The 24,868-nt window shown below is 45.0% G+C and overlaps 1 protein-coding gene across 1 annotated transcript in view; it reads left to right on the top strand.

Moving 5' to 3' along the window:
* Positions 1–8,271: 8,271 nt before the first annotated feature.
* LOC138724796 (vesicle-associated membrane protein 2-like) overlaps positions 8,272–24,868 on the top strand; it is a 36,333-nt gene continuing 19,736 nt past the window's right edge. Inside the window, exon 1 of the mRNA XM_069865077.1 lies at positions 8,272–8,360. Within this exon, the coding sequence (XP_069721178.1) occupies positions 8,359–8,360 (2 nt within the window). The 5' untranslated portion in view covers positions 8,272–8,358. The remainder of the gene's footprint in view (positions 8,361–24,868) is intronic.

Raw genomic sequence — 24,868 nt, forward strand, 5'->3', positions numbered from 1 at the left:
GCTAGTTAAATCAGCGACGGTGCAACTGCCACCCATGGTGAGTGTGGGCTGTGGTGGGGCTGTACTTGCTGGTGCTGCACGCGGATTGCGCAGACTCGAGATCCGGGCAGCCTCGTGGATCCGAGCATTAGCGATTGGGATGGAGTCAGGTACCAACGAGGCACCCACACCACCTCTTTAATCACCTCGATATCCTTGACTTTCTGCAGTCGATGTAGTCGAGCCGGTGCCTCTGTCGTAGTGATCCAGCAGGCTGTGGGCAATGAAGCTGCTTGCTGAGTGCAGCGTCTCACACTTCTGGCAGATGAGGATTTCGCATTTCGGACACATCTTCCCAGAATGCGGCTGCCTTAAAGAACATATTTCCTCCCGCGCTGGCTTCAGCTTTTTGGAACCTTTTCTGTGTAAACATCTCCTCTTGTCTTCCAAAAGCTGACCTCTTCCCTGAAGGCTAGAAAAGTCAGAAAGAAAGGTGACAAGTTGAACCTCTGCTCTTCCTCGATGGATGAGAGTGGCAGAAGCCATTAGTGTGTGATTTATGAACCCTTCCTGAGGCTTTTCCTGGGATACACAAGGAGCAAATGCAGTGTACGGTCACCTGCAGAAAACAGGAGTGGACCCAAAACAGGGAGTCTGGCTCTGGTGCTGCAATAGTGCTAACAAGCCGTTAGTTTTGGAACACAGAATTATTAGAAGATTATCACCATTTAAATCAAAACCTAAAAAACCCCTAAGTCAACTAGGTAAAGCTTTCTATTCAGTTCTTCAATGTGCAGCTTTCCTGTGGGTGCCATGAGCCTCATTTTTGCATGAAGGCGAATTCCACACAGCTCTGTGTGTCTGAATTACCAGCTACTGACCTAGCAGACCTTCACCTTATTCTGTCCGAATACAGTACAGTCTGAGGACTGACTCTTTTTCCATTGTTGTGAGAGTTCCATGGAACAAGAATGCTACTTTTCTGTTTTGGGGGTTTTTTTTAGATCAAACTGGGGAAAATCTGTTTTCATCACAAGGATCAAGCCTGGGAAAGCATGATTCAGTTGCACTTGTCTGCCTCCTAAATGCACGCTTCAGTGCAATGATGGACAACAGAGAAAATTCACAGCTGTAATTTCGCTAACTCCTTGGTTTCCAGCTAAGTTTCCAGTTTGGTTCTTCAGCAGTGCAGCAAGGCAAATCCCAACCCAAAGCTCTTGGTATTAGCTGTTGTGCAGTTGGGTCAGTCTGAGAGAAGAATCTGTCTCTCAGGATATTTTCTGGCTAGTGTATTCTAATCTTATATTGAGCTTGTAACCAGCTGCTGTGGCTATCAAGCTTAATGTAGTTAGCGGAGTAATTGCAGAGACTCGCATGCACTTCCTGCTAAGACGGTAATTTCATGATAATTATCAAAGACAGACTCTTCTTAGGAGATCTGCATAGAAAATGGGTCTTGTAATGAATGAGAAAAGGCACTTTTTGGAAACTACTCCAAATTTTAGCATGATGCATGCACATTTTAAGGATGAAAAATACCAAATACAAAGACCCAAGAAGAGATTTTGAAGGAATGATGATGATAACTCAAAGCTAATTCATGCACAAAGCTCAAACTCATTGTTGCCTCTTTGGATAAAAAAAGGAATAGTTTTGCACTGCTTTTTTTTATTTTGTCTGAAAAGAGTGGTAAGCATAAAGGCACCATAAGCAATGGTTTTGCTCTGATGCAAGATACTTAGTAGCACTAACTTTATTGAACAGGGACTTTGGGTGCTGCCCGTGTGTTGCCAGTCCCCATTAAACCCTGGAGCCAGGGATATTGCTGCAACTAAACCAGCAGAATGTCATTCCTAGAAACTGTCCTGGATTATCACAACCGTCAGCGTTTGTGTTAGCAGAGATACTGCCCCTCCAGAGCTCTTGCTGGCTGGGAGAAAGCATAGGGAAATAGTTAATAGATAAACAAGCAGAAGCACAACGTTTGGAGACCTTAATTTCATACCTACTTCTGCTAGTGCCTTGCTAGTTTCTAGGTCAAGTTGTTTGGTTAGCTGGTTTCTGTTTCCTCGTTTGTGAGACAGTTAATACAGCAGGGGCAACAAAGGTGTTGTTGGTGGCTCTTGGAAAGGTGCTCTGGAAATACTCATACAATTTCTTGGTTAAAAATGCGTACAAAATATAATTGGGGATGTACTTACAGTTTATTCTTGGAGGACCCAGAGAAGAGGCTCAATCCAGAAAATCTTTTCTTAAATAGTCTCTCTCGCTTTTTTCGGCTGTGCTTCCCATCTCCTGTCTTTTCTTCTGCAAGTTCCTTCTTTCCGATGTGCCGGCTTATTTTATCTGTCATAACAGCACCTGCGTAGATAAAAGCAGAAGCCTGAAGTGTCTCCCTACTGGTGAAGCCTGGGTCTGTTACTCTACCAACCTCTAAATGTCCTGGTTACGCTGAAGGTTTGGTAGAGATCGGTGAGCAGCCACTTGCCATTGGATGGAGCAAATACGTGCTTTGAAAAACCCCGCAGACACAAGGCGACTCTGGATGTTCTTACTCAACCGCTATTCCAAGCAATTATAGAAGGTAGGCTTGGACATTAAATATAATAAATACCTCTCCCTACGTGCTCCCTTTCATGATTCGGCTAGTTGCTGAAAACCAAGAGCAGAGGCGGCTCGTTTGATAAAAGCAAAGAACCGGGAGCCAATGAAACAGTTTTGCACAGAGAACAGAAGCGGAGGAACAAATGTGAGATGGAAGAAATGCTGCAGAGCAAAAAACAGAACCCTGAAAAGATGAAGAACCAACTAGGGGTTGTAGTCAAGGCTGGGAAATTGTTTCCTTTTTCTTTTGATGAAGCGGTTGATTAGTCCGCATTTCCGCATTGCGTTGCTTTGTCTCCCAGAATTATCCCTTTGGCCTTTCTGATTGAATTAGTCTCTCTGCTCTACGTTTGGTGCTTAGTAATTTAAGCAACCAAAAGTTAATAGATTCAGAGGGTAGCATTCACCCCCTCTGAAGGACTGGAAGCGCTTGTCTGTTCAAAATATTTTCCACAAATCATCTAAAACAAGTTGCACAAAGTTTGTAGGCTGAAAACCAAAACCCAACCCCTTTCCACTACGCACTTTTCCGATTTGCTTTTTTAACGATTCATCTCCCCTCCCCCCCACCCCCAGCCTTTTAAGGACAGTTCTCCTTACCCGGTTCTTGCAGCAGGGACTCACCGTGAAAATGCTCTGCAGGATCACACCCTGACACAGCTTCTCATTGTGTGATAATTATCACCAAAATTCATAGATTGACACACGTTGAGAAGAAAATATCTTGAAGGAACAAAGAATGACACACGTTGGTACTTGGGGTATTGAGACACCCAGCTTTATAACAGAACCTGGGGCAGCTGGACGTGTTTCTCCCACAGAAATGGCAGAAAAGACTTTTTATGAAAGGGATTACAAACAGTTCATTGCCGTGTAAAAGGAAACTGCTACGAAAGAGTTAGGATGCTCTATAAAGGGATGAATAAAAGTTGTTAATGAAAGAAAATTACGCACCTCACAATCACAGACTTCCCTTCGGTTTTTAATTTGTTTAATCTACATGTTCAAGGCCTGTTTTAGGCTCAGTGGTGCTAAGGCGAGGCTTTGCAGAACAGGCTGATCTGTGGCTCATACAGCTTGGCAGCTGTGGGGGCAGGAAGGTGCCTTACCTCAGAGAAATAAGCTTCAAAGGCTTCTTACTGCAGAATCCTTCAGTACTAATTCCTCTTGTCTAGAAGATCAAGAGAGGGAAAGGCAACATTGAAAGTACAGGTGTAAGTATGTGGAAATTGCTGACAGAGGATCAAAGACACATGGAAGGGGGCTTTTCTAAAGCCTTTTAGCTAATAATTAGAAAAAAATAATTTGGATGTATTGTATAGTACTTAATTGATCTTCTTTTCAAGATGGAGTCATGTGGCTATATGGACTTTCCAGTGTAATTAATTCTAATGATGCAGGGGGACTTCCTTCTATACTTTTTGTTTAAATGTGTTGCCAGATCAGAAGATTTGACTATCCAGTATTTGAATAATTGATTTCCTTGCTTCGCTTTTGTTCTCTGTTTAAATCTTGTGGTGCTTGATGACCATTGCTTTCAATATACCGATTAATTGCCCTCATCTTTCTTACTTAGCAATAGCAATAGTGTATTTTGTGAGCCAAAGTAATCAATAGTAGTGTTACTGCAGCTAGCCCTGAGATTTACTTAATTACGTGGCGAGTCCATAAACCTGTATAATGGCTCTTAAAAACAGGAATCCTATTTGTAGATCTGGGAGAAAGTACCTTTTCTTCAGATGAAGATCATGTAACAGCAATGGACAGTATTTTCAGGAATCCCTAGTTTCTGAAACTACCTCCTGTATGTTGTCTCTAGTTAATCATAAGCAGGGTCTTGTACCTGTAAGACTTCAGCTGGCACGACTGGCTGGCACTGATGCTTGCTGTTGGCTGCTTTCATTCCCAGCCTACCTGGGCAGCATATTGGTGTCTCTGTAACTACCTTCATATTTAAAAATATGATTTCAGAACAAAATATGCATGATGGGTGGAGTAAAAACCCCAACCCAAGCAACAATAATTTACAAACAAGACTGATAGTTTTCCTTACCTGTGTCTGTCTGGCTGAAGATGCAGGAAATGGTTTTTCCATAGGAGGAGCATTTCGACAGCCATCCCTCCACCCGCAGCAGCCCTGGCCCGGCTGGTGGCCCCTGGGGTAAAAGAACAAAACAGAACAAGAGGTAAAATCTGTGTGTTAGGGACTGTTATGCAAAGATGCCAGGGGGGAAAGGAGATTTGGAGAGAGGAATGACGTGACTAGCAACTTGGGAAAGATTCCTGTGTCCCTAGGATGCAGCTTTTCTGATCCAGTTATGTGTCTTAATTAAATTGAAATTAAGATCTTTGAACTAATTCTGATCATGATATTTTGCCACCACAGGAAATCTCTACATCTCCTCTTGCATCTAAAGCTTTGGCAGCCTTTAATGGCAACGTGTGCTCTTAAGAAAACATAAGGCTAAAGGCAGAAGTTCCCCAGCTTAGCTGTGGATTTTCTTCAGAATCGTGAGCTGCCTTGGACTGGAACAGTGATGCCTTCATTAGCTGGTAGGAAATTCTTCTTTAGCAAGTAAGGCCGTGGTCCAATGATATTATTTAATTTGGTTCTGAGAGCTCTCCTGTATGAGATCAAAACTAGCTGTGGCCGTCTGCTGTGCTGCGCTGATCAGGCTTGAGGTCACACTCACTATGTTCACAGAGTTCGGAGCCTCCTCCCCACGCTGGCACACCAGCTACAGCAGGCGATGTGTGACTCCCACTTCACCTTTATGCTGCCAGGGGTAGTTTCTGTTCTCCTTCAGCCAGGATAAAGCTGGCATGAAGTCAGCATAAATGCAGCATCATGTGCTCTGGATAGTTTGTATGTTAACTGGTTCATGTTAGATCTGGGGTTTTACAGGATGTTTTTGAGTCTTACGAGCTTTGGTGGAGTGTCTATAGCTGCTTGTTCCACCCTTCGCGTAGCAGGGAGGTGAAAGGCAGAAGGGGCTCGATAGCGGCTGTCCTGTCGCAGGAGCCCCTGGCCACGGGCGCGATGCACAAATTCACTTCCTCAGTATTCAAATGTGGTTGGGGTTTGAGCACTAACAAGGTAAAGTACCTGGTAGCAGATGGTCCCAATATTTGGCTTAAGATTAAATGTGAGTGTTTGTGGGGCTGTAGGGGTATCATACAAACACATTTGTCTATGATATCTAAAAAGTGAACTCTCCTCCTGGAGGAATTCCAGATGAGAAGCGCTGAGCTAAGCGTTCTATGGATGGATAAAGCTTAAAGCTAGTCAGGCATCTTCTCATTGTCGTTGGGTGTGTCAATTGGTTGAAACTCCAGCTTTTCATTCTGAAAACCCTGCCTGAAGTGTGTTTTACTGCCATCATGAAGTTTCCCAGGGCCAGGCTGTTATGAGTGCAATATGCGAGCAAACCTTGTAGAAAACATAGCTGAAAGCACTGCCCTAAGTGATATTTACTTATTCATGCAAATCATTAGCTTTAGGAGAAGACACACAATCGCTCTCCAATGGCAGCAGGTACGATGAGTCTTTAAGGCAGTGAGCAAGATGTCAGGCAGGGAAGGGAGCAGGGAGAGGTTCCTGTGCCTGAGTGGCTCTGAGGGTTTCCACTGTTCCCACGGGGCAGGTTCCCCTTCAGAGCTGGAAGCTGGGGGGTTGCATCTGGACCAGGCTGTGACAGCATCCGAGCCTCAATTTAGGCAATGACTGGGTGTGCTGGTGTCTGGGCTGTGAACCTCTGCTTGGGGCTTGTCACGTTCCATGGTTTCTTTCTTTCTTCATGAAAACATCCATCTGGTTGAAATCAAATTTAGAAATTGGGGCCGATGTCTTGTTCGCCCATTTGCCTGTTGCTTTGAAGAACAACTTATCTTTTCCTTGGCTTCTTCATGCAGAAGACACAGATTCATTCTGATGACACTGATGTACTTTATCCTCACCATGCACTCCACAATCTGAGGTCTGGGTGCTTATAAAGGCTCCTCTCTGTGCTCAGCAAACCCTCGCCTTACTTGGGTAGATACTGGGTTTTAAAGGCTTGTGCTACCTGTCACTGGGATGGATGGAGAGTTAGTGAAGACAGAGACTGGTGGAGCATCTTTTGACAAGTGAAATGGAACAAGGTATCATTGGGGACAGAAATGTTATGTTCCTATTGCTTAAAAAACTGACTACTTGAAAAACTGACTTTTTTTTCTTCCTTTGCCTCTGTTGAGGGTATGTGATGACCTTGGTTTTAAGGGCAAAGGAGCATGTTCCACTTCAGAAGCAGTTCTGTTCTGTACAGGAGCTGGGGTGTGCAAGAGAAATGCTAACGCTAATGAAGGGGATTCAAGGGGGAGCTTGGGTGCCTGGATCGAGGCTGAGCGGGAGGTGAAGGCTGCAGTTAGTCAGAGCCAGAAGCACAGAGACCTGACACTGGCTCTTTTGCATGAGAGACAGTCACTGCAGTGCCGATGGTTGTTCTCATAGCTTACCTGCCCCTGGTTTGGCTCCGTGTCGTGGGTAGGAACTGTGTCCTGACAACTCAGCTTTTTATGTTTGGGAGTAAGCACTGGCTGGGCTGAGACCAATGGCATGAGGGTTAACAAGGCCAAAGGCCGGGTCCTGCACTTGGGGCACAACAACCCTGAGCAGCTACAGGCTAGGAGAAGTCTGTCTAGAAAGCTGCCTGGAGGAGAGGGACCTGGGGGTGTTGGTTGACAGGGACTGAACATGAGCCAGCAGGGGCCCAGGTGGCCAAGAAGGCCAATGGCATCTTGGCTTGGATCAGAAACGGCGTGGCCAGCAGGTCCAGGGAGGTTCTTCTCCCTCTGGACTCGGCACTGGGGAGACCGCTCCTCGAACCCTGTGTTCAGTTCTGGGCCCCTCACCACAAGAAGGATGTTGAGGCTCTGGAGCGAGTCCAGAGAAGAGCAACAAAGCTGGTGAGGGGGCTGGAGAACAGGCCTTATGAGGAACGGCTGAGAGAGCTGGGGGTGTTTAGCCTGGAGAAGAGGAGGCTGAGGGGAGACCTCATTGCTCTCTCCAACTCCCTGAAAGGAGGTTGTGGAGAGGAGGGAGCTGGGCTCTTCTCCCAGGGGACAGGGGACAGGACGAGAGGGAATGGCCTCAAGCTCCGCCAGGGGAGGTTCAGGCTGGACATCAAGAAAAAATTTTTCACAGAAAGGGTCATTGGTCCCTGGCAGAGGCTGCCCAGGGAGGGGGTTGAGTCCCCTTCCCTGGAGGGGTTTAAGGGACGGGTGGACGAGGTGCTGAGGGACATGGGTTAGTGATTGATGGGAATGGTTGGACTCGATGACCCGGTGGGTCTTTTCCATCCTGGTGATTCTATGATTCTATGAAACCTTGCAAGGTTCGTGCCTGGAGTGTGTCTGACTCCAGTGACCGCGCCCCGGCGGGATGCGGGATGGGGCGAGATGCGGGCAGGATAGTGCGGGGTGGGATGGGGATGGGGATGGGGATGGGGTGGGATGGGGTGGGGATGTGGATGGGGATGGGGATGGGGTGGGTGGGGTGGGGTGGGGTGCGGCGGTCGGGGGCGGTCCGGGGAGGCTCCCCGTGCGCCCGTCCCCCCGGCCGAGGGTGGGCAGGGGTGGGGAGGGGTCCCCGCGTGGGCGCTCCCTCCCGGTGATGCGAGGCGCAGGCATGCTCAGTAGCCGGTGCTTCCCCTGCTCTGCCGGCAGCGCTGCCCGCCCCGCTCGGAGCCTGCCCGAAAGCCATCTTTGAGGAGCCGATCCGCGGCCCCGCGCCTCGCCATGTGAGTGCCCTGCCCTGCCCCGCGCGGGGCGTGCGGAGCTCCCGGGGGGCGCCCCGGGGACGGCCCAGGGGATGCTCCGGGGGTGCTCCCGAGACGGTCCCGGGGCGCGGCTCAGCCCGGGGCGGGGGCTGCGGGCGGCCCGAGCCCCCCACCCCGCCTGTTGCTGCCCGGCAGGAGCTGAGCCGCTCGGCACCCCAGCCCCGGCAGCAGCGCCTGGCCATAGCCCCCTCCCTCCTGTCCCTTCTCTCCCAGTATCTCTCCCAAGGCTTTACCTTTCCCGTTAACGAAAGCGTTCGCTGCCACGCAGGGCTGAGCCCCCCACCTCGGTTCTCAAGCGTGCGGAGGTACGTGGGAACCGACCGGACCCCCGGTGGCTCACAAAGGGGCTCGGGTAGCTAAATGCATCATTTTACTGCTGCCTGGATTCATTGCTCGTTCCCAGCGGCTCCTAAGGGGCAGGCGGCGGTGTCTGAGACGGAGTCACTGGGGCGATGCTGCAGGGTCGTGTGGGACCAACACCCCGGGTGGGCTGGGAAGGGCTGGAGCTTGGTTGATTCAGAGGAGATGAGGAGTGGAAACGGTCTCGGCAATCAGTGATTAAATTACTTCTAAAGTATTTCCAGTACCCACCTGTTTGTGTTTCATGAGGGGCTGTCATGATAGAGTCTCCAGTCACACCTTCTCGAATGCTGCCTTTGTTCTTTAATGCTATTTCCTATATAATATCTCAGACAAGAAGCTTTTGTCCGTGCTGGCTGAAAGGTTTCCAAAGCAGAGAACTGTTTGGAAATAAAGAAAAAATATTGCTGTGTAAAAGAAGTTTTCTTATATAAATACTGAACTCCATCTAGCAAGAGCTGGTTCATTGTAAGCTTCCGTTGCCCGGTTGTGTTTACATCAAGAGCTAGATGGTGACATAAAATACTTCTGTGTGTCTGTGAGCTGATCTTCAGCCATCAATACAGGAGTTTGCTGCTGCAGTGTGATACAGACTGGGGTGTTCAGACACAAAGCAGTAACTCCAGTCAGGTTTAACTTAGCCCGTGTGTGTCTCTGCCTGGGTGTGTGTAGATGGTGCTGAGAGCATTTGTAAATAAAGCAGAGAGGGGGATGCTAATATAACCGGGTCATACTTCTGGAGGGAGAGAGGGAGAGTGCACTGGACTTCTGAAAAAAAGCAGAAGAAAAAAGGAAAGTGTTTTTTGTCTGTTTTGGCAATATAAACTTCTAGTTTGATAATCAAAACAAAGCCAAGACAAATAAGCAGCTTGTCACTGGCTGTGTCAGTTGGCATCTGTTTCATTGCCAGGGAGGATTGTAATGAAAACTTTTTTTTTTAACATCTGTATGAATATCGTGTCCCAGTAGCTTCTGGGTTACTGATGAACAACAGGATTAAATGTGTATGAGCTACTGACTTCTAGCAGCAGCTGTGGTTGTAGTTCACTGGACTATAAAAGCTAGTGAGCACCAAATCCTCTGTGGAGATTACTTCTGCAGTTACACCTGTAGAGTATTGCAAATGTTGACTCTTCTCCTACAGAGACACACACGAGGCATGATGCTGCTTCAGCGGCTGCCAACCAGTGTTCATAAAGATCTCCTCTCCGGGGTCAGACGACAGCTTCACCCATTCTGGTGTGCTGGTCCCCAAAGCTGCTTGCAAGGAGTGCTCAGGGCAGAGTACAGGAACACAGTGTTTATGCAGTGGTATTCCCAGAATACTTTCCCAGTTCTCAGTGTTTTACGGCTCAGGGAGTGGCAGAACCCGAGGAGAGTGCTTTTGTATCTCCTGACTCCCAGTGGATTTCGTTGTTCTTGCAGGAAGGTGTTCAGTCGTTCAGTCGCTCCATTTGCAAGGAGCTCCACAGCTGGGCTGTGCAGGGTGTGCAAGCTGCTTCCTCTTGTTTTTGAGCTAGAGAGGCAGGTTTTGTCTGATCGTACCTCTTGTATTGGAAATCAGTAAACAGTGTTCCTTATTCACCATCTTCTCCATGATTCATTGTGCGTCACCCCGGCAGAGCTGCACTGGTTGACATCAGGTGGGAGGCTGTTCCTGTGGTCTCTGTCGCAGTGTCGTAGGTTGATGCTTTCAGCTAGCAGGCATCTTGCACCTCGGTGCAGGCGGAGGAGAGGAGGCTGTGGCATAAAAAGGTTAAATGAAAGGAGATGGATATAAGAGGGATCTAAAGCAAGAACAGAGAAGGGTTGGCCCATGCCAGTGCAGCCAAAAAGATTGTTCCAGGTGTAAGGGAGAGCGGACCAACTTATTTGGAGGAGACGTGAGAAGCAATGAAGGGAGATGAGGTTCTTATGGGCTTTGTTCCTCTGTGAAAAACAGGCTAATGGCATCAGGTGAAGGAGAGGGGTTTGTTTCTTTTACACTGGTCACATCTCAATAGGTAATTATATATAATAGAAGCTCGTGGCATCATGTCATCTGTTGTTTACAGATAGGTCAGTGACCAGACAGCAGGGTGCCTTTGATTACATTAATCCAATACAAATGTGCTTTACTGCAGGGAACAACTTGTGTGAGACAAGCAGCAAAGCTAAGCACTTGGCTCTCCCTGGGGCAGAATCTCCCTGTACCTCATTCCTAGGATAGCAGCAAGAGCTTTCTTAAAAAAAAAAAATCCTTCTGCCTGTTTTAGAGCAGCAAGGAGTACATCCTGGAGGAGTCAGATGGGATTAAAATGGTTCCAGCAATTGTAATGAGTCTGTTCACTGAATGTGTATTCAGTAGCTCTGAGGAGAATGGCATGGCCAAGGTCTCCTGCTGTCTGTAGAGCTGTAGTTAGTCCTCCTTTTGTGGGCAGAATTTTATGAAACTTGGTAAAATCTCCCTACCCTGCCCTTCTGTTGTGCTGAACAGCAGAGACAAACTAATTTAGTACTATTCTCTGCACAGTCCTGATCCACTGCTTAGGGAGTTCAGTGGCTTACGAAAGTGAGCACCGCTGGTGCGTGTGCTAGCAAAGTGTAACCAGCATGGAATAGAAGGGGTAAATTTTCTAAGTGGTGCAGCTGTTCAGTGCTGGTAAGTGTCTGTGTTCCCTTAGAAACATGTTCCAGAAGAGCTCCAGAAATCCATGGTGGCAGGAAGACTTAAAGTCCACTGGAGCTCTCAGGGTTTTGCATCTCTTGGCCAGCTGCCTCAGACCCAGAGAATCTAAATTCAGTCTTGACGCTTGCTGACTTTTCCCCCTTTCTGCAGTTGCCAAGAGGGATGATGGCTTGAGGGTCTTGTGGTATTGGTTCACATGAGTGTAGCTATAAAGGAGTGGGTTGTTCTCGGTTAAGGGTTGTAGTGGAGCTTGTAGTGAAAATAACCAGGCTGGACTCAATGGAGTGGGGCTGGGTACATGAGAAGAGGATATTGAGAAGGGGAAAGGGCCCCATTTTTTGTATGGTTCGCTGGTTCCCTCGTTTGCTGGTTCTAAGGCTCACAGCTCTGAATAAGAGAATCAAAGTAAGGTCATTAGAAGTAGGAGCTGTTGTTTAGTCTGCTCCTCTGCAGCGTCAACAGAACGATGTGTGTTGTGGCTGTTATTTCCTTCCCTTGACTTTCTCTTTTGTGCCATCAGGCAGACAGGGATCTTCTTCACGTATATTGCATTAAAAATGAAAGCTTTCAGCTGACATTAAGTGTTATTCCTGATACGTTCACTTGCCATTTGAAATAAGGGGGGCCCAAGTTGGTCTTAAATCTCTTAGGTACTTGGGTGATGTTTGAAAGTGCAAAGATCAAACTGAATGGTGTCTCGAGGCCCTTGGCAAAGGAAATAACCCCAGAACAGAAGCAACTGGGAATCACATGTAGTGAGTACAGACAAAGTGTATATGTGTCGTGATACACATTCTTAAAAACAGGCTACTATGAGGTAGATGGTGCTCCTTTATATTTAGTTCAGTGGTCCTTCTCCTTGTGACTTAACACTCATTCATTCTGTATCAACCGTAACTTACTCCTGTTGCCTTCCAGGCATTCAGCACAGGTAGTTCCAGCCGAGGAATGACTTACAGGATACTTGAAGTGGCTGTAATAGAAGCTGAATTCACCTGACAAAGGAGCAATCCACCTTTTTAGGTTTAGTTAATTAAGGTCTTCCTGAAAAATTGATGATTAGGCCAGGGGGAACAGGCACGGCTGAAAAAAGGAGAGCGATGCCTTAAACCTGTTTCCCGCTTCCTTCCACCACCATTTGCAGAACGCAGAGATGATGTTCACTGACAGCTTTAGCCACATGCTGATGGTGCCCTGGAAAGGGCAGTACAGACTGTTCCAGATTGACTGAGCTGCTCATTTTAGCCAGTTATGGCGTAAAGAGGGAATATTCTCTCGCGTACGTCATTCAGTACTCTCTACTGTCATTATTTGTAGCCATTACCAGCAATTAACTAGGCTGGTGTTTGTCAGTGATGCAATTCCTTTTTCCCTGATGTTGAGCCCTCTCAACTCTTTTCCATTATCCACTGAACAACCACTAAATGATTGCAAGGTGTTCTTTTTTTTTTTTTTTAACCACTCCTTTATGACAAGGAAGTGTTTGGTCACTTGCAGTTATATTGTAGGTTCCATAATGGGTGAAATAATTAGAAGGGAGGTTCCTGACCAAAGGATGAGGTGCTCAGGGACATGGTTTAGTGGTTGATAGCAATGGTTGGACTCAATGATCCTGGAGGTCTTTTCCAGCCTACTATTCTGTGATTTTGTGCTTTTAGGCTGTGAGCTGTCTTTTTCTTTTCCAAATTCTAAAGCATATTGTCCTGTTCATCTGGAGTAACTACCGCTTAGGCATTTGTAAGTGAAAAGGGAAAAAGTAGAAGTTCAGTAATGATTTGAGCGGTAAGATTGTCTGGTGGTCTCCATAGGTCCCTTTCAACCTCAGCACTTCTGTGATTCTGTTTGAAAAGGACAGTCAAAATTGAAAACGTTGAAGTTAATGAAACTTTGTTGTTTTCACAAACATTCAAGGTTTTCACTTTTCACCCATGGTAACTTGGTAGCATTTTCATCTTCAACTTGTTGGTAGTGGATGCCACAGAAATACCTGTACTAGAAGAGGAAAGCATATGGTATTTGGGAAGTGAGGAGATGCGGGAGTTTAAAAACTGGAATATATTATTGAATTTGGCTTGAATGCGAAAGTTTGTATTTCTCCCACAGAGAACAAAACCCAGGTTCCCTGCAAGTGAGCTTTCTCATCTTTCACACTCAATGCAATCTTCCGTGGCTTGATGTCTGTGCCTGTCCCTCTACCCTGTGTCTTGCAATAGCTCGGAGGTTTGGCAGGCTATTGTTCTTTCCCCCTGTAAATGCTGTTTTAGTAGCGTGAACTCCATGTTTTAATAAAGCTGTATGTGGTTATTTCAAGTTAGGGTGTCCAGATCTGTAACAGAAGAGAGGGCAATCTCACCGTCACATGCAGAAGACTGGAAGAGAGAGGAATTGCTGGTAGCATCTCCTTTGCACCCACAGAAAGGCCAGGATGCTGGCTTTGGGGAGGGGGGGTGGGTGGTAATGCACTGTTTGCCCTTTTAGACGCTGAGGTCCTGAGTCAGACAATGTGCCAGCATTTTAGAATTATATGGGTGCTGGTGAAGCTTTCCTAGAAACTATGAAAATCAGTAATTATCCCTAAGTCCGCTTGTTATCTGCTTCAGGAGGTTAATGGTTAGAAATTGCATTTGCTCATTTGAATTCACGTACAGAAATAGCTCCTCTTTATCATGCTAGTGAATCTGGCCCTACTCATGGCCTTAATTACCGGGTGCTGCAGTGAGGCAAAGGGCACTGCTGCCTGAGAGCACAAACCTCAGCTGCTGTTACCCCCAGCTGGTGGCAGATGTTACATAGGATAGCGTTTTGCATGTTGTTTTGGTGTTTAGAGGGGAATTCTAAGACCACACACACGCACTCTCTTTTAGGCTGATCTGTAGCTAGGTTTGCCAATCACTCTGATTGAGAATGGTTCCCCCTTCTCTTTCCTTCACGTGTCTCCTGTAGCATCTATTCCCAGGGTGTGCAGAGAGCAGGTCGCTGCACCCAGCAGCTGCCATCCAGGGCGACAGTTCAGGCGGGGAAAGAGGAAGGGAAGCAAAGAAACAAAGAGCTGTAATCAACAGCAGCAAAACCAAAGTTGTCATCTAACCCTGAAAGGCATAAAGCCCTTCGTGCTGTCAGCGAGGGGCTAAGCTGGTTTGTGTGGCGCTCTGTGCTGCTGAACATTCTGAGTGGGATCAAAGCTTACAGAAGTGGAGTTCAGTATGGTGAAAATGCAAAGATTCCTAAACGGGAATCAGATTGAGCATCAGTAAGCGAAACACTGGCAGAACGACGTTGCATCCCCAGTCCAGGGTGAGAGTGTTGCAAGTGCACCAAGTGACACAACAGTCCTTCCAGAAGGCTTCGGTATCTGGTCGTTTCCTACTCTTCAAAAGCTGCCTGAGATTTGATGATGTCTTATAGCCCACAAGCTTACTGGAGGATTTCAAAGCGGGGTTCTCTGAGCTGGTGTGAGGGCGGCAGGCGAGCGCCGTTCTGATCCAGGGAGAGCTCGGCCTGAGAGCCGGCTCGGCCAGGATGAATCAGCACGTATCTTCCTGGAAGCAACCGACAGTCTGGCTGTCCCGAGCGTTTAGCAGAGGTTCCACCAGGCTGTAAAAGTGCTTCTGAAACGTTTGACTTCTTTCCAGCAAGGAGCAGCACAGTCATTCCCCGGCAGCTGTGATGTGGTCTCCCACACACGTATGCAGATCACACAATGGTGTTTTTCAGCAACTTTGTTTACTAGATGGCATGAATACAAAAATATTTCAAGTCGCTTCACATTATGATGCTTTTCTCTTTGCCTTGAACATTTTAGGGAGACTAAGAGGAAGGATTGGAAAGGCAGAAGAATATGCTCCATGTGTCTTGGCATGTTGACACTGACCTGCACATTTTTCATGCCAGTCCTCTTGTATTTCATCTACATGATTGATATTTGGCTACAGCATCAGTGTGAAGAAGACCCTTACATTAGCACATTCGTTGCCCTTGTTGTCACAATCTGTTTTATGCAGTTACCTCTAGGGGATTTGATTTTAACTTCTGTGCAAAGACTGAAATGTTTTAGCAGTAGAATGACTTCCTAACAGAAATCACAGCTGACAGGTGCTTTTCTTGTTCAATCCCCACCTGACAAAGCCAGTTATGTACTATGCGAGTTGAATTTTTTTCTTTTTGCTGACTCCCAGACAACTGAGGATCTCCTTCAGCACCACTGGTTTAGAAATCAAGCCTGCGTTCAGTCCTGAGCCCCTTCTCCCACCCTTTCCTCTTTCATGAGCAGTGTGGATGGTGAAACTTGTCATGCAGGAAGAAGGCACTTTGACTTATACTATAACATAACACAGTTACAGAATCCAATGCTGTCTGTGTCTGGGCAGAGGAAAGACCTTAACAAGCAGAAAGTGTGTGTGCGTGAATCTAGAGGGGGGTTGCCCCTTGGGGAAGGGAGCATTGTGCCCAGAGAGGGGGAGCAGAGTTCCTCTCTTGGAAATCCTTTTGTTCCTGTGCTCTGTCAGGGAACCAGAGGTACCAGGCCCCGTGGAAACATCCCTCCTTTAAATCTCTGCTGGGATGGCAGCATGTGGTTTGGGGCTCTGGCAGCAGAAACGTATCAAACAGGCTGTCAGTGGTGACAGGGGACAGGACTGCGGTAATTCCCTTTTGTTGTATGCTCTGAGCTACAATTTCCTTTAATTTGGTCAAAGTAGAATAATCAGGGTTTATTCTTCTTGGCTGTCTCTTTGAGAGAATAAACTTGGCAAACTTGGCCATTCTTTCATAACCAAAAAGTCTGGATGTAGGATGAGGTCAGTAGAAAATTAATTTAGAATATGTGAGGAAGTAAGGTGAGGGCCTTGACTCTCTTCTATGCCAGGCAGAACTTTAAAATTTCAGAAAAACCTTTGCATTTTCTGTGCTGCCAAGATCCAACCTTGTAAATTCTTCTCTTGGGAGCAGAACAGAAAAATGAGAATTGTCAGGACGTAGAAGACTGCTTTTACGCTAATCTCACATCTCAAATGGCAGCGTCATGGATACCTCAGCATCTGCACAACTACTAGGCACATGAGAGATGGAGTGACCTCTTTGCAGACCAAACAACCCACTCCTGTCTCATAAAGAAGACCTGACAATTGAAGCAAAGTTTTCTTTCTCCCAAAGTCTTCTAATTAGCTCGTAGAACTCTAGGTATTGGTATGTACACACAGAGGTAGAGAGGTGGTCATGCTAAGCTAGCCTTTCCCTGTTCCCAGTTGAAGAGCTCTTTGGACAAAGGCTGACTGGCTTTGTACTGAGCGCAGGGAAGAGAAACAGGATCTCTGTACTGCTAAAAATGAAGCAGCATGATAAATCTCTCATGTGGTATTCACGCAGGAACAATGACCTGGGCAATGCCTTTGCTTCTGCTGCTGACCCGTGTCTGCCGAGGAGCTCTGGAGCAGGGCTGACCCAGGGATCGCGTGTCTTTGGGACGGAACGGATCGCTGCTGCTTCCGTTATGTTGTAGACTGAGTGCAGAGGACACAAGGACAGACTGAGATGAACAGCCCACTGCTACTTCAGACACCACACTGCCCCGCTATTGCACCAGGACAGAGGTTATTGCTGTCTCTGTCCTCCTGTCTTCAAAGTGGAACAAAGGGAAGATAGTGTAGGTGGCTCTCCTTTCCCTTAAAAAAAGAAAAGGACTCAAGGACTCTGTTTAGTTATCTTTAATTACTAGGCCCCTGCCGAAGTAGTGAGGGGTGTTTGGAACTGGGAATTCCTTACAGTTGTCACCATAAACAAAATAGAGTTCTCAAGAAGCCTTTCCTTTTCCAGAAGGTGGTGTATTTTGCATTTCCAAATACTACATAGATTTTATATAGAACTTGCTCTTGAACGTATTCAGATAAAGGCTTAGGATGCTTAAGTCAGAGATCAAAAAGACAAGTAAGTTGACCTTATAAAGGTTATGAGACAAGATATTAATGCTTCATGAGAAATGTGAGATTTCTAGGTGGGAAGATATTCAGCACAGGAACAAACACCTCTGCCTAGAAGCGTGCAGATTTTTTTCAGATTGCCAATGTTTTTAATGACTGCTGCTTTGTGCAAATGTGTATGGGAAGTGCCTGATTTAGATGTGTCCGTGATGCTGTGCAAGAGCTGTTCTGCGTATGATCATTATGATGCAAAGCTTGTTCTATTTGACAACTCGGTGCTTTGCTCTGTCTTTAGAAATAAAAATTGTGAGAAGCTGGCTATGTCTTCATGTGTGCGTGTTAGATGGGTTGTTTTGGGATAGGCAATTTGTTTTGTTTGTTTTTTTCAGGCTATCTAAAATGGAGAACAATGAAAATGCTGGAATTCAGCATTTATGGGGCCTCATTTCCAGCCCTCTGAGGTGGCTGTTGTCCCAGTTCAGGCAGTCGGGCTGTCAGGGGTATCTGTTTCTTCCCAGCAGGATGCCTGCGTGGATGTACTGGTGCTTATCTTCTCTGTGTGGAGGTGTCCTTTATATAAAGTTTAATGACAATGAAACAGTAACAGTCACTTTAAGCTGTGTGTCTATAACATCAGGGGAGTAGAGATGACATAGAAGGGGACGCTGCCAGCAAGGTGCTCTCACAGCGCAGAAACCAACCGTGTCCTGGGCTGCATCCACAGCAGCGTGGCCAGCAGGGCGAGGGAGGGGATTCTGCCCCTCTGTCCCTCTCCTGTGAGACCTCATCTGGAGTATTGTGTCCAGTTCTGGAATCCTCAACATAAGAAGGAGATGGAGCTGTTGGAACAGGCCCAGAGGAGGCTACAAGGATGATGCGAGGGCTGGAGCACCTCCCTTATGAGGACTGGCGCCTGGCGCTGGGAGATGCAGAGGACAGCGAGCACCAATGGAGCCGTGAGCGAACTAGAGGAGCAACAGGTTGTAACAGCAGGATGCTGCTAAAAGTAAAGGTCGAGTGAGGCTCACAAAGTGGGTTACTGGGGTAAAGCATAACCATCTCTGTCTTGCTCTTTCTTTTTTTGCCTCTTTCCTCACCTTTGATCTATGACTAATTCTGACTACCTTTGACTATCTTTGCTCTCCTATAACTGCTCTGCCTTGCAAAACCTTTTGTGGAGTGAGTTTGTTCCAGCTGTGTGTGCACAATGTCTCGTCTTTCAGGCTTTTCATCAGGGGCCACATCTTGTACAATCAGGAATAAACTTGCCTGGCTTGCTTCTAATTTGAAATTTGATTTCTTAAATATTAAATTAGTAAAGAAGGGGGGGGGGGGGGGAAGAAGAAAGAAGTGCTCATGCTGTGACGTGTGAAGGGAACAGAAGCTATGGACTGGGGAAAAGATCTCACTAGAAAATATCTTTGAAGGGAGAAGATAATTTCCCTATGAAGGGATCAAAGCACATGAAGTTAATGGATTATGACAAGGTAAAAAAGTACCTGGAGAAAATAGTAGGTTCAAACATTAAAGAGGGAAATAGGAAAGAGTGGGGTTTTGCTGGAGGTACAGGATAGTTAGATGGCTAGCTAAGTACGTGAGATTATGTGTTGTACCTAAAGGGCTTTTAGCAGGAATAGGGATTTCTTTTCTCATGTCTGGCACAGCCTCTCTTATGTGGTGTAGATGTAGCCTTGGCATGGCAGTTCTGAATTTCTGCTCAGTTGCAGTGCTCTGTGCTGGTGACTACAGCCTAATGCGTCTTGAAGTGCAACCAGACCCTCTCAGGCTGACGCGAGACTGATGTAATTGTAATAACTCTTATAGTCACTTTAATAGTCTGATTAGGTCCTGCTAGGGTAAAAAATACATGGAGCTTATCAAAGGAAAACAGAGGCAGAAACCGTTCTGGTGAGCCAGTTCATGGGTGAATAACTCTGGAAAAACCTTTTGTTTGGGTTATTGTTATCAAGGATGACATATGTACCTGAGGGCTAGTAGACTAGCACCTCATATTAGCAAATTCCTTAATTTCTTCAAAAGCAGTTAACCAGGATGTTGGAACAAAGGCTTTTCATTATGTTTTTTCCCACCCATTTTAGTTCAGCAGCCAAGTTTAGATACTGGACCTGAAAAATACAGTTTTCAACCTCTATCTTATCATGTTCCACATCTATAAAGCAGTACTCAGAAGCACACTGTTTCCTTCTCCTCCATCTCTTTCTGTTTCCCAAAGCACTGTATGTCTTTCCTTTGGTATATTTTCAATTATGCCACCAGGCATTTCCATTTCAGTGCTGATATCTGGTAGATGATAACAGAGAAAACATTGCTACAGTAGGGTACTACTATGAGATGATGCTGGCAACACACACAATTAACTGTATCAATAACTTCTCTTTTAATAGCTGGGAAGAAAACAGATGGACTCAGTGAGCAATGAAACCTCAGGTTTCCTTTTAAAAAACAATTCATTCTAAAACCATACGCTCCAAAGGAGAAAGATTTGAATTGTTAACAACATAGCTAAACATGATTGGTGTTGACACCTTCATCTCTTATTTTTACTGCCACAGACTTTCTTCACATGCAGTGAGAGAATTTACACTACAGGAAGTGTTAATGGTTTCACACTCTCTAGTCGTTTTTAGCTGCTTGATTTATGGAAAGCCATTACTAGGTGAGTCACTGCTTTCACAGGATTAGTGTGGCTGAGATTGAGCGTTAGGTGTTCCTTTAATTTCCATTTTTGCTTGAAAGGAACAACAGAACTACATCAAAACTGTTAGTGTTTGGTGGTAGAGTTCAGAGTCTCTGCTCTACTTGATCATCTACAAATATGCTTGCTGCCCCTATAAGTGAACAAGCTAAACAAACAAAAAAGACAGAGATCTCTTGACTCATGGTGTCTGTATAGAACTCATTGTTCAGAATTTGTGCCTAATGGGATGGGATTTAAATATTTGCAAAGATTACAAACAGAAGCCATACCAGGAATCTCACTATAAAGAACTGTTCGTCCTGTAATAGCTATTGCAGAAGCATATTTACTCTCCTAATGATCTTAGCAGTTTCTGGATAGTTGTTCACAAGTTAGAAAACACAACAGCCAAGCCTGAGGATCAGGGTCTGCACCTAGTAGTAAATGAACCCTGGGTTCAAATATATTTGGGCTGTCTGTATCGTGAGTGTAACAGGAGAAATTCAGTGTGTAAAATACTCAAGTACTGAATAACTGAAGCTGTGGCTGCCCCGTCCCTGGAGGGGTTCAAGGCCAGATTGGATAGGCCCTGGGCAGCCTGACCCAGTGGGAGGTGGTGGCATTAGTGGAGCAATTCTGAATATCGCTGATGTGTTAGACCACTGGAAGGGATAAGACTCAGTCTTGGCATTAATCAAAGCTCAGTGGGGACCCAAACCACAGACAAGGCAGAAACTGTATACAGAGTACGATAATACAGCATGAATTTGTTCTCTAAATAAAGAAGCAGTGGACTGAATGTGTCCTACTTGGATGCATTTTGTCTCCAAGCAAACTAAAGTACAAATAATAAAAATAAAGCAAGCCATTACCAATACACTTCGTTTGGCACCTTTGCTGAAATATATATTTCATTCTGTCGTGTGTCCCACAGAGAAATTTGTAAGTGAGTCCCATACACATCTTCAGCGTAATAACGGACCAGTCCCTAAAAGCCAGAATTGGCAGACTCAGACCTGCCTCTTCCTCCTTTTGTTTGACTCGGTACGTTTGTACAAGGTTAGATGTTCTGGAAAGTGTCTGTGTTTAATGGATACAGTCAGAATAGTTTAATGCCTACTTTATTTGCTGCTTCTTATAACTGAATCAAGCAAAAATGTTCTTTTGTTTTGGACATTGCTGATTGTCTCCAGTCGCACCACAGGACATCTGAAATGGTAAATGGAGCTCTGCCCTTGGACATTGCTTCATATATTGTAGAGTTGGGGCAGTAATTTCTTACCATAGTTGCTTTCTTATGATCATGACACAGCACTGCAATTGCTGTCATTTTTTCATTCTGAGTTAAACTAAATATGTGTGATTCAGGCATATTCACTTGACAGAATGCTCTAAATTTACATGATTAGAAAGCTGTTCAGATTAAATGCAATTCATCAAGGCATTTTTCACAAGTGAAATACCTGTGTCGGATTGGCTACATTTCCTTTCTGATGGTAGGAGAGTAATCTTGCTGCATTCAAGACAAATCTCTGAACTAACTGCACGTGCCATCGCATAGGTAAGTAAATAATGTCTCTAATTAGTTCCAGATGTAAAGCTGCATGAGCAAGGTTGAAGGCTGAGATGAAGTTGTCAAAAAAAACCAAACAAGTGGTATTGCAAACTTCTGAAAAGGCCCAGGCCCTTCAAATCTATTGAATCTCATTAAAAGTTAGTCAAAATCTTACTAGGAAAAAATGCTCACCAAAGAGCATGGGAAGGTTCTTTAGCATTGCAGGATTGTTCAGGAAGGTTGTGTATAGAAGTATGTAGCAGATTCTCTGCGATATTGCCATAAAACATGGTTATGTGGCACCAAGATAGGCATAACTGCTTACAAACTATTCTCTTCCTCGAGTTTCAAGCTCAACTTACATGTATTTTTAAAAAGCCGTGGTACTGTGCAGTAATTCAGATCTTTTGGTACTTTTGAGGTCCTGATACTGCAAGAAACTTAATGGAGAGAAACTATGAACTTGGTACAGCTTTATCTGAGAAGATTATAGCAGAATGCAAGAGAGGAGTCAAAAACTAGACAGGCACTCCCTTAATGAAAGAAATCGGATCATCTTTTTCTGTTGTGTTTACTTCCCTGTGTGAGCACAAAGCAAGAAATGAACCCGCTTTGACTACGCGTGGTCGGCTGAGTGTTGGTGAGATTGTGATAATTACAGGTTCATTGTTGGGAACTGTATGCTGTTCTTTTGACTCATGAAAGATTTAAAAATCTGTTAGTGTTTAGTGACTTTATAGAAAGATTATATGAACAAAATAAACAGAAAGAAAACCTTTAAAATTAGCAATGGCACAGAAGATGAGCTTGTTAACAATTTTTTTTTCTGCAAGTTACAGATTACCTTTCATTTGCTTGGATAACTTGCCTGTAGCAATGTGGCCGTATTAGCATCATCACCGAATATATACTTTATCCTAAAGCTGATTTAGCAGTAATTGATAAAAATTGAATGCATTCAAATAGAGGTTGTTGTTTTCAAATGAACTGCAGCTTGGATCACAGACCAAGGCTGAAACACCATTAAGTTCTGACTTCTTGTGTCGTGTAGCTCTATTATTTCACAGTTTACTTTTATAAGCCATTGCAAGTTTGTTTGAATTACAACAAGGATTGGTTTATTGATGTTCAGGTTTTCTATTTGGAATCTAGCCTCCATTTAACCATTTGAATCGATAACTGACTAATATTAGACCATTATGGTTTTGTTTATAATCTAGTGTCTAGCATCTTCCCTCTCAGCTCTGATGGTCACTGATTTTGAGGTTTTGAGATACGTACATACACACACATTCACGTATACCTATATGTGGAATTACTTCAGTCCCTTAGCCCGTATAACAAAGTTTTGCACTAGTAACCTTTATGATTTTGAAGTGAATACTTAACAGTTTCTTGTTTCTTTGACTTTCCATTTGGAATTGCCTATGAGGAGTCTAAGCATCTAACATATTTTTTTTATTTCCTTTGCAAGTAATGCCTCAGAATTGTTGTTCAGTGGATTGCTCGCAAGCTGTTAGTTGGTTTTACTTGAAATCTGATGGGAAAAATTAAATGTGGTCTTTTCATTGAGGCTGGATTAATTCTGTAATTTATTCCTCAATTCGAACACTGGAATTAGGGTTCAGAATCTGTTTCCCAATTATATTGTAGGTTATCTTTCTGATAATATTTGTCTTGTTTAACTTACTCATTTAAATAGTCACAGAAGGTAGAGACTACAAATTTTAATGTTTTTTGAGTATATTATTAATTTTCTTCTTGGGAAGTTAGTGAGTTCTAAGACTATGAAACTGAATTAACACGGTTTTAAAGAGAACAAACAATGAGAGAATTGTGTTTTGATTTGAACAAGTCCCTTCACAGGTTAAAATGTACTTTGCAAAGGATGTCTCAGATACTTCCCACAGAGTCAGTGTGATTTCTACTGAACTTAGCAAGGAAAATGACTTCTGTTCATTTCCTGGACTAAATTGCTTTATAGATGTTCAGCCACTCTCGAACTTCACGGCTAAATTAAAGACCTAGATATTAAGGTTTTCATGCAGACACAAAGAGTCTTCATATTCACAGCTCTTTCTTTTCTAGTTAATCTCATCCCTCGGTTGGTTCACGATTGAGGGACCTGTGCCAGAGATAGACTTTGGCCGATTCTCACTTAGGGATTGTAAGACTACCTAGTGCAAAGCATGTTGGCAAGGATTAGTGGTGCTGCCTGGTGCCCTAGGAGCTTTGCTTGCGTTAAAAGTGTTACATGAACCCTCACAATCTCCCATACAAGTACGGTTTGAATAACAGACAAAGGCTGAGGCAGACAAATCTCTTTCAGTTCTGCAGCAGAAGTCAGTCCTGCCTGGAGAAAGGAAATGGTTGAGATGAATTCCTGAGGTTTTTCCCGGATAAACCGTCTGTTTTCCATTTATCCTGCTGGAGGGGGCAGGAAGTAAAACTTCAGTTGAAAGGGTGTCTCCTGCCAGAAATACTCCCGGTTATGTCAGAATCTGTTACTTGCATTGGGAACTGACTGACCTTGCACGGTTATGTCACACTGCCCTTTTTCTTAGTTTCCAAAGTTTTTACTATCAGTCCAAGGCTTAAGGATTTCATATTGCCAGCTAAATAAGATCTCAGTTAATTATTGTCTAGTTGGTTGTAATGGAATGGTCAGTGGGTACGGAATGCTTAATGCCAGGTGTCAACTGTGCATCTAACAAATAGCAGTTTTCTTTCTAAGGTAACACATCTGTCTGTGCGAATTGCAAGGCATGACTTACAGCTGTGTCCTTTCAAAGCACTTATCGTTATTAAGTTTGTGGCACTCAGTGACCGTGTCGGTTATCTGGAAGCTCAGTGGTTGTGGGGCTGTGCACTGTCAGGTCAGTAATCTCCGTCCTGCGCTCAGCGCAGCAGCCACACGAGAGTGACTCATTCTCTGCAAACCCCCTGTTGCTTAGTAGCTGTTCGTAATGCGAGAGAGAATTGGGAAGGTGGTGGTGAGGTAAGAGGAAAAGGGCTGGGAGGCAGTGTGCCTGGCTGTCTAAAAGGAACTTGTGAATGAGGGCTCTATTTGATCTCCTAATCGGTGAGGAATTTTTCTGTTTCCTCGCAGATACAAGGTGCCTGAATTTACGTGCTCTGCCCTCTCTGGTCTCTACAGTATTCAGGAAAGTCAGTCATGCTGGTGGCCTTCATTGTATACATTTATTTATTTACCACCTTGGTACCGCGTTCTCTCTTAATGGCATCTGTTACCTAGGGAACTGGTTACAGCCC

This window comes from Phaenicophaeus curvirostris, chromosome 10 (genome assembly GCF_032191515.1).
Source record: "Phaenicophaeus curvirostris isolate KB17595 chromosome 10, BPBGC_Pcur_1.0, whole genome shotgun sequence".
Lineage (NCBI taxonomy): Eukaryota > Metazoa > Chordata > Aves > Cuculiformes > Cuculidae > Phaenicophaeus > Phaenicophaeus curvirostris.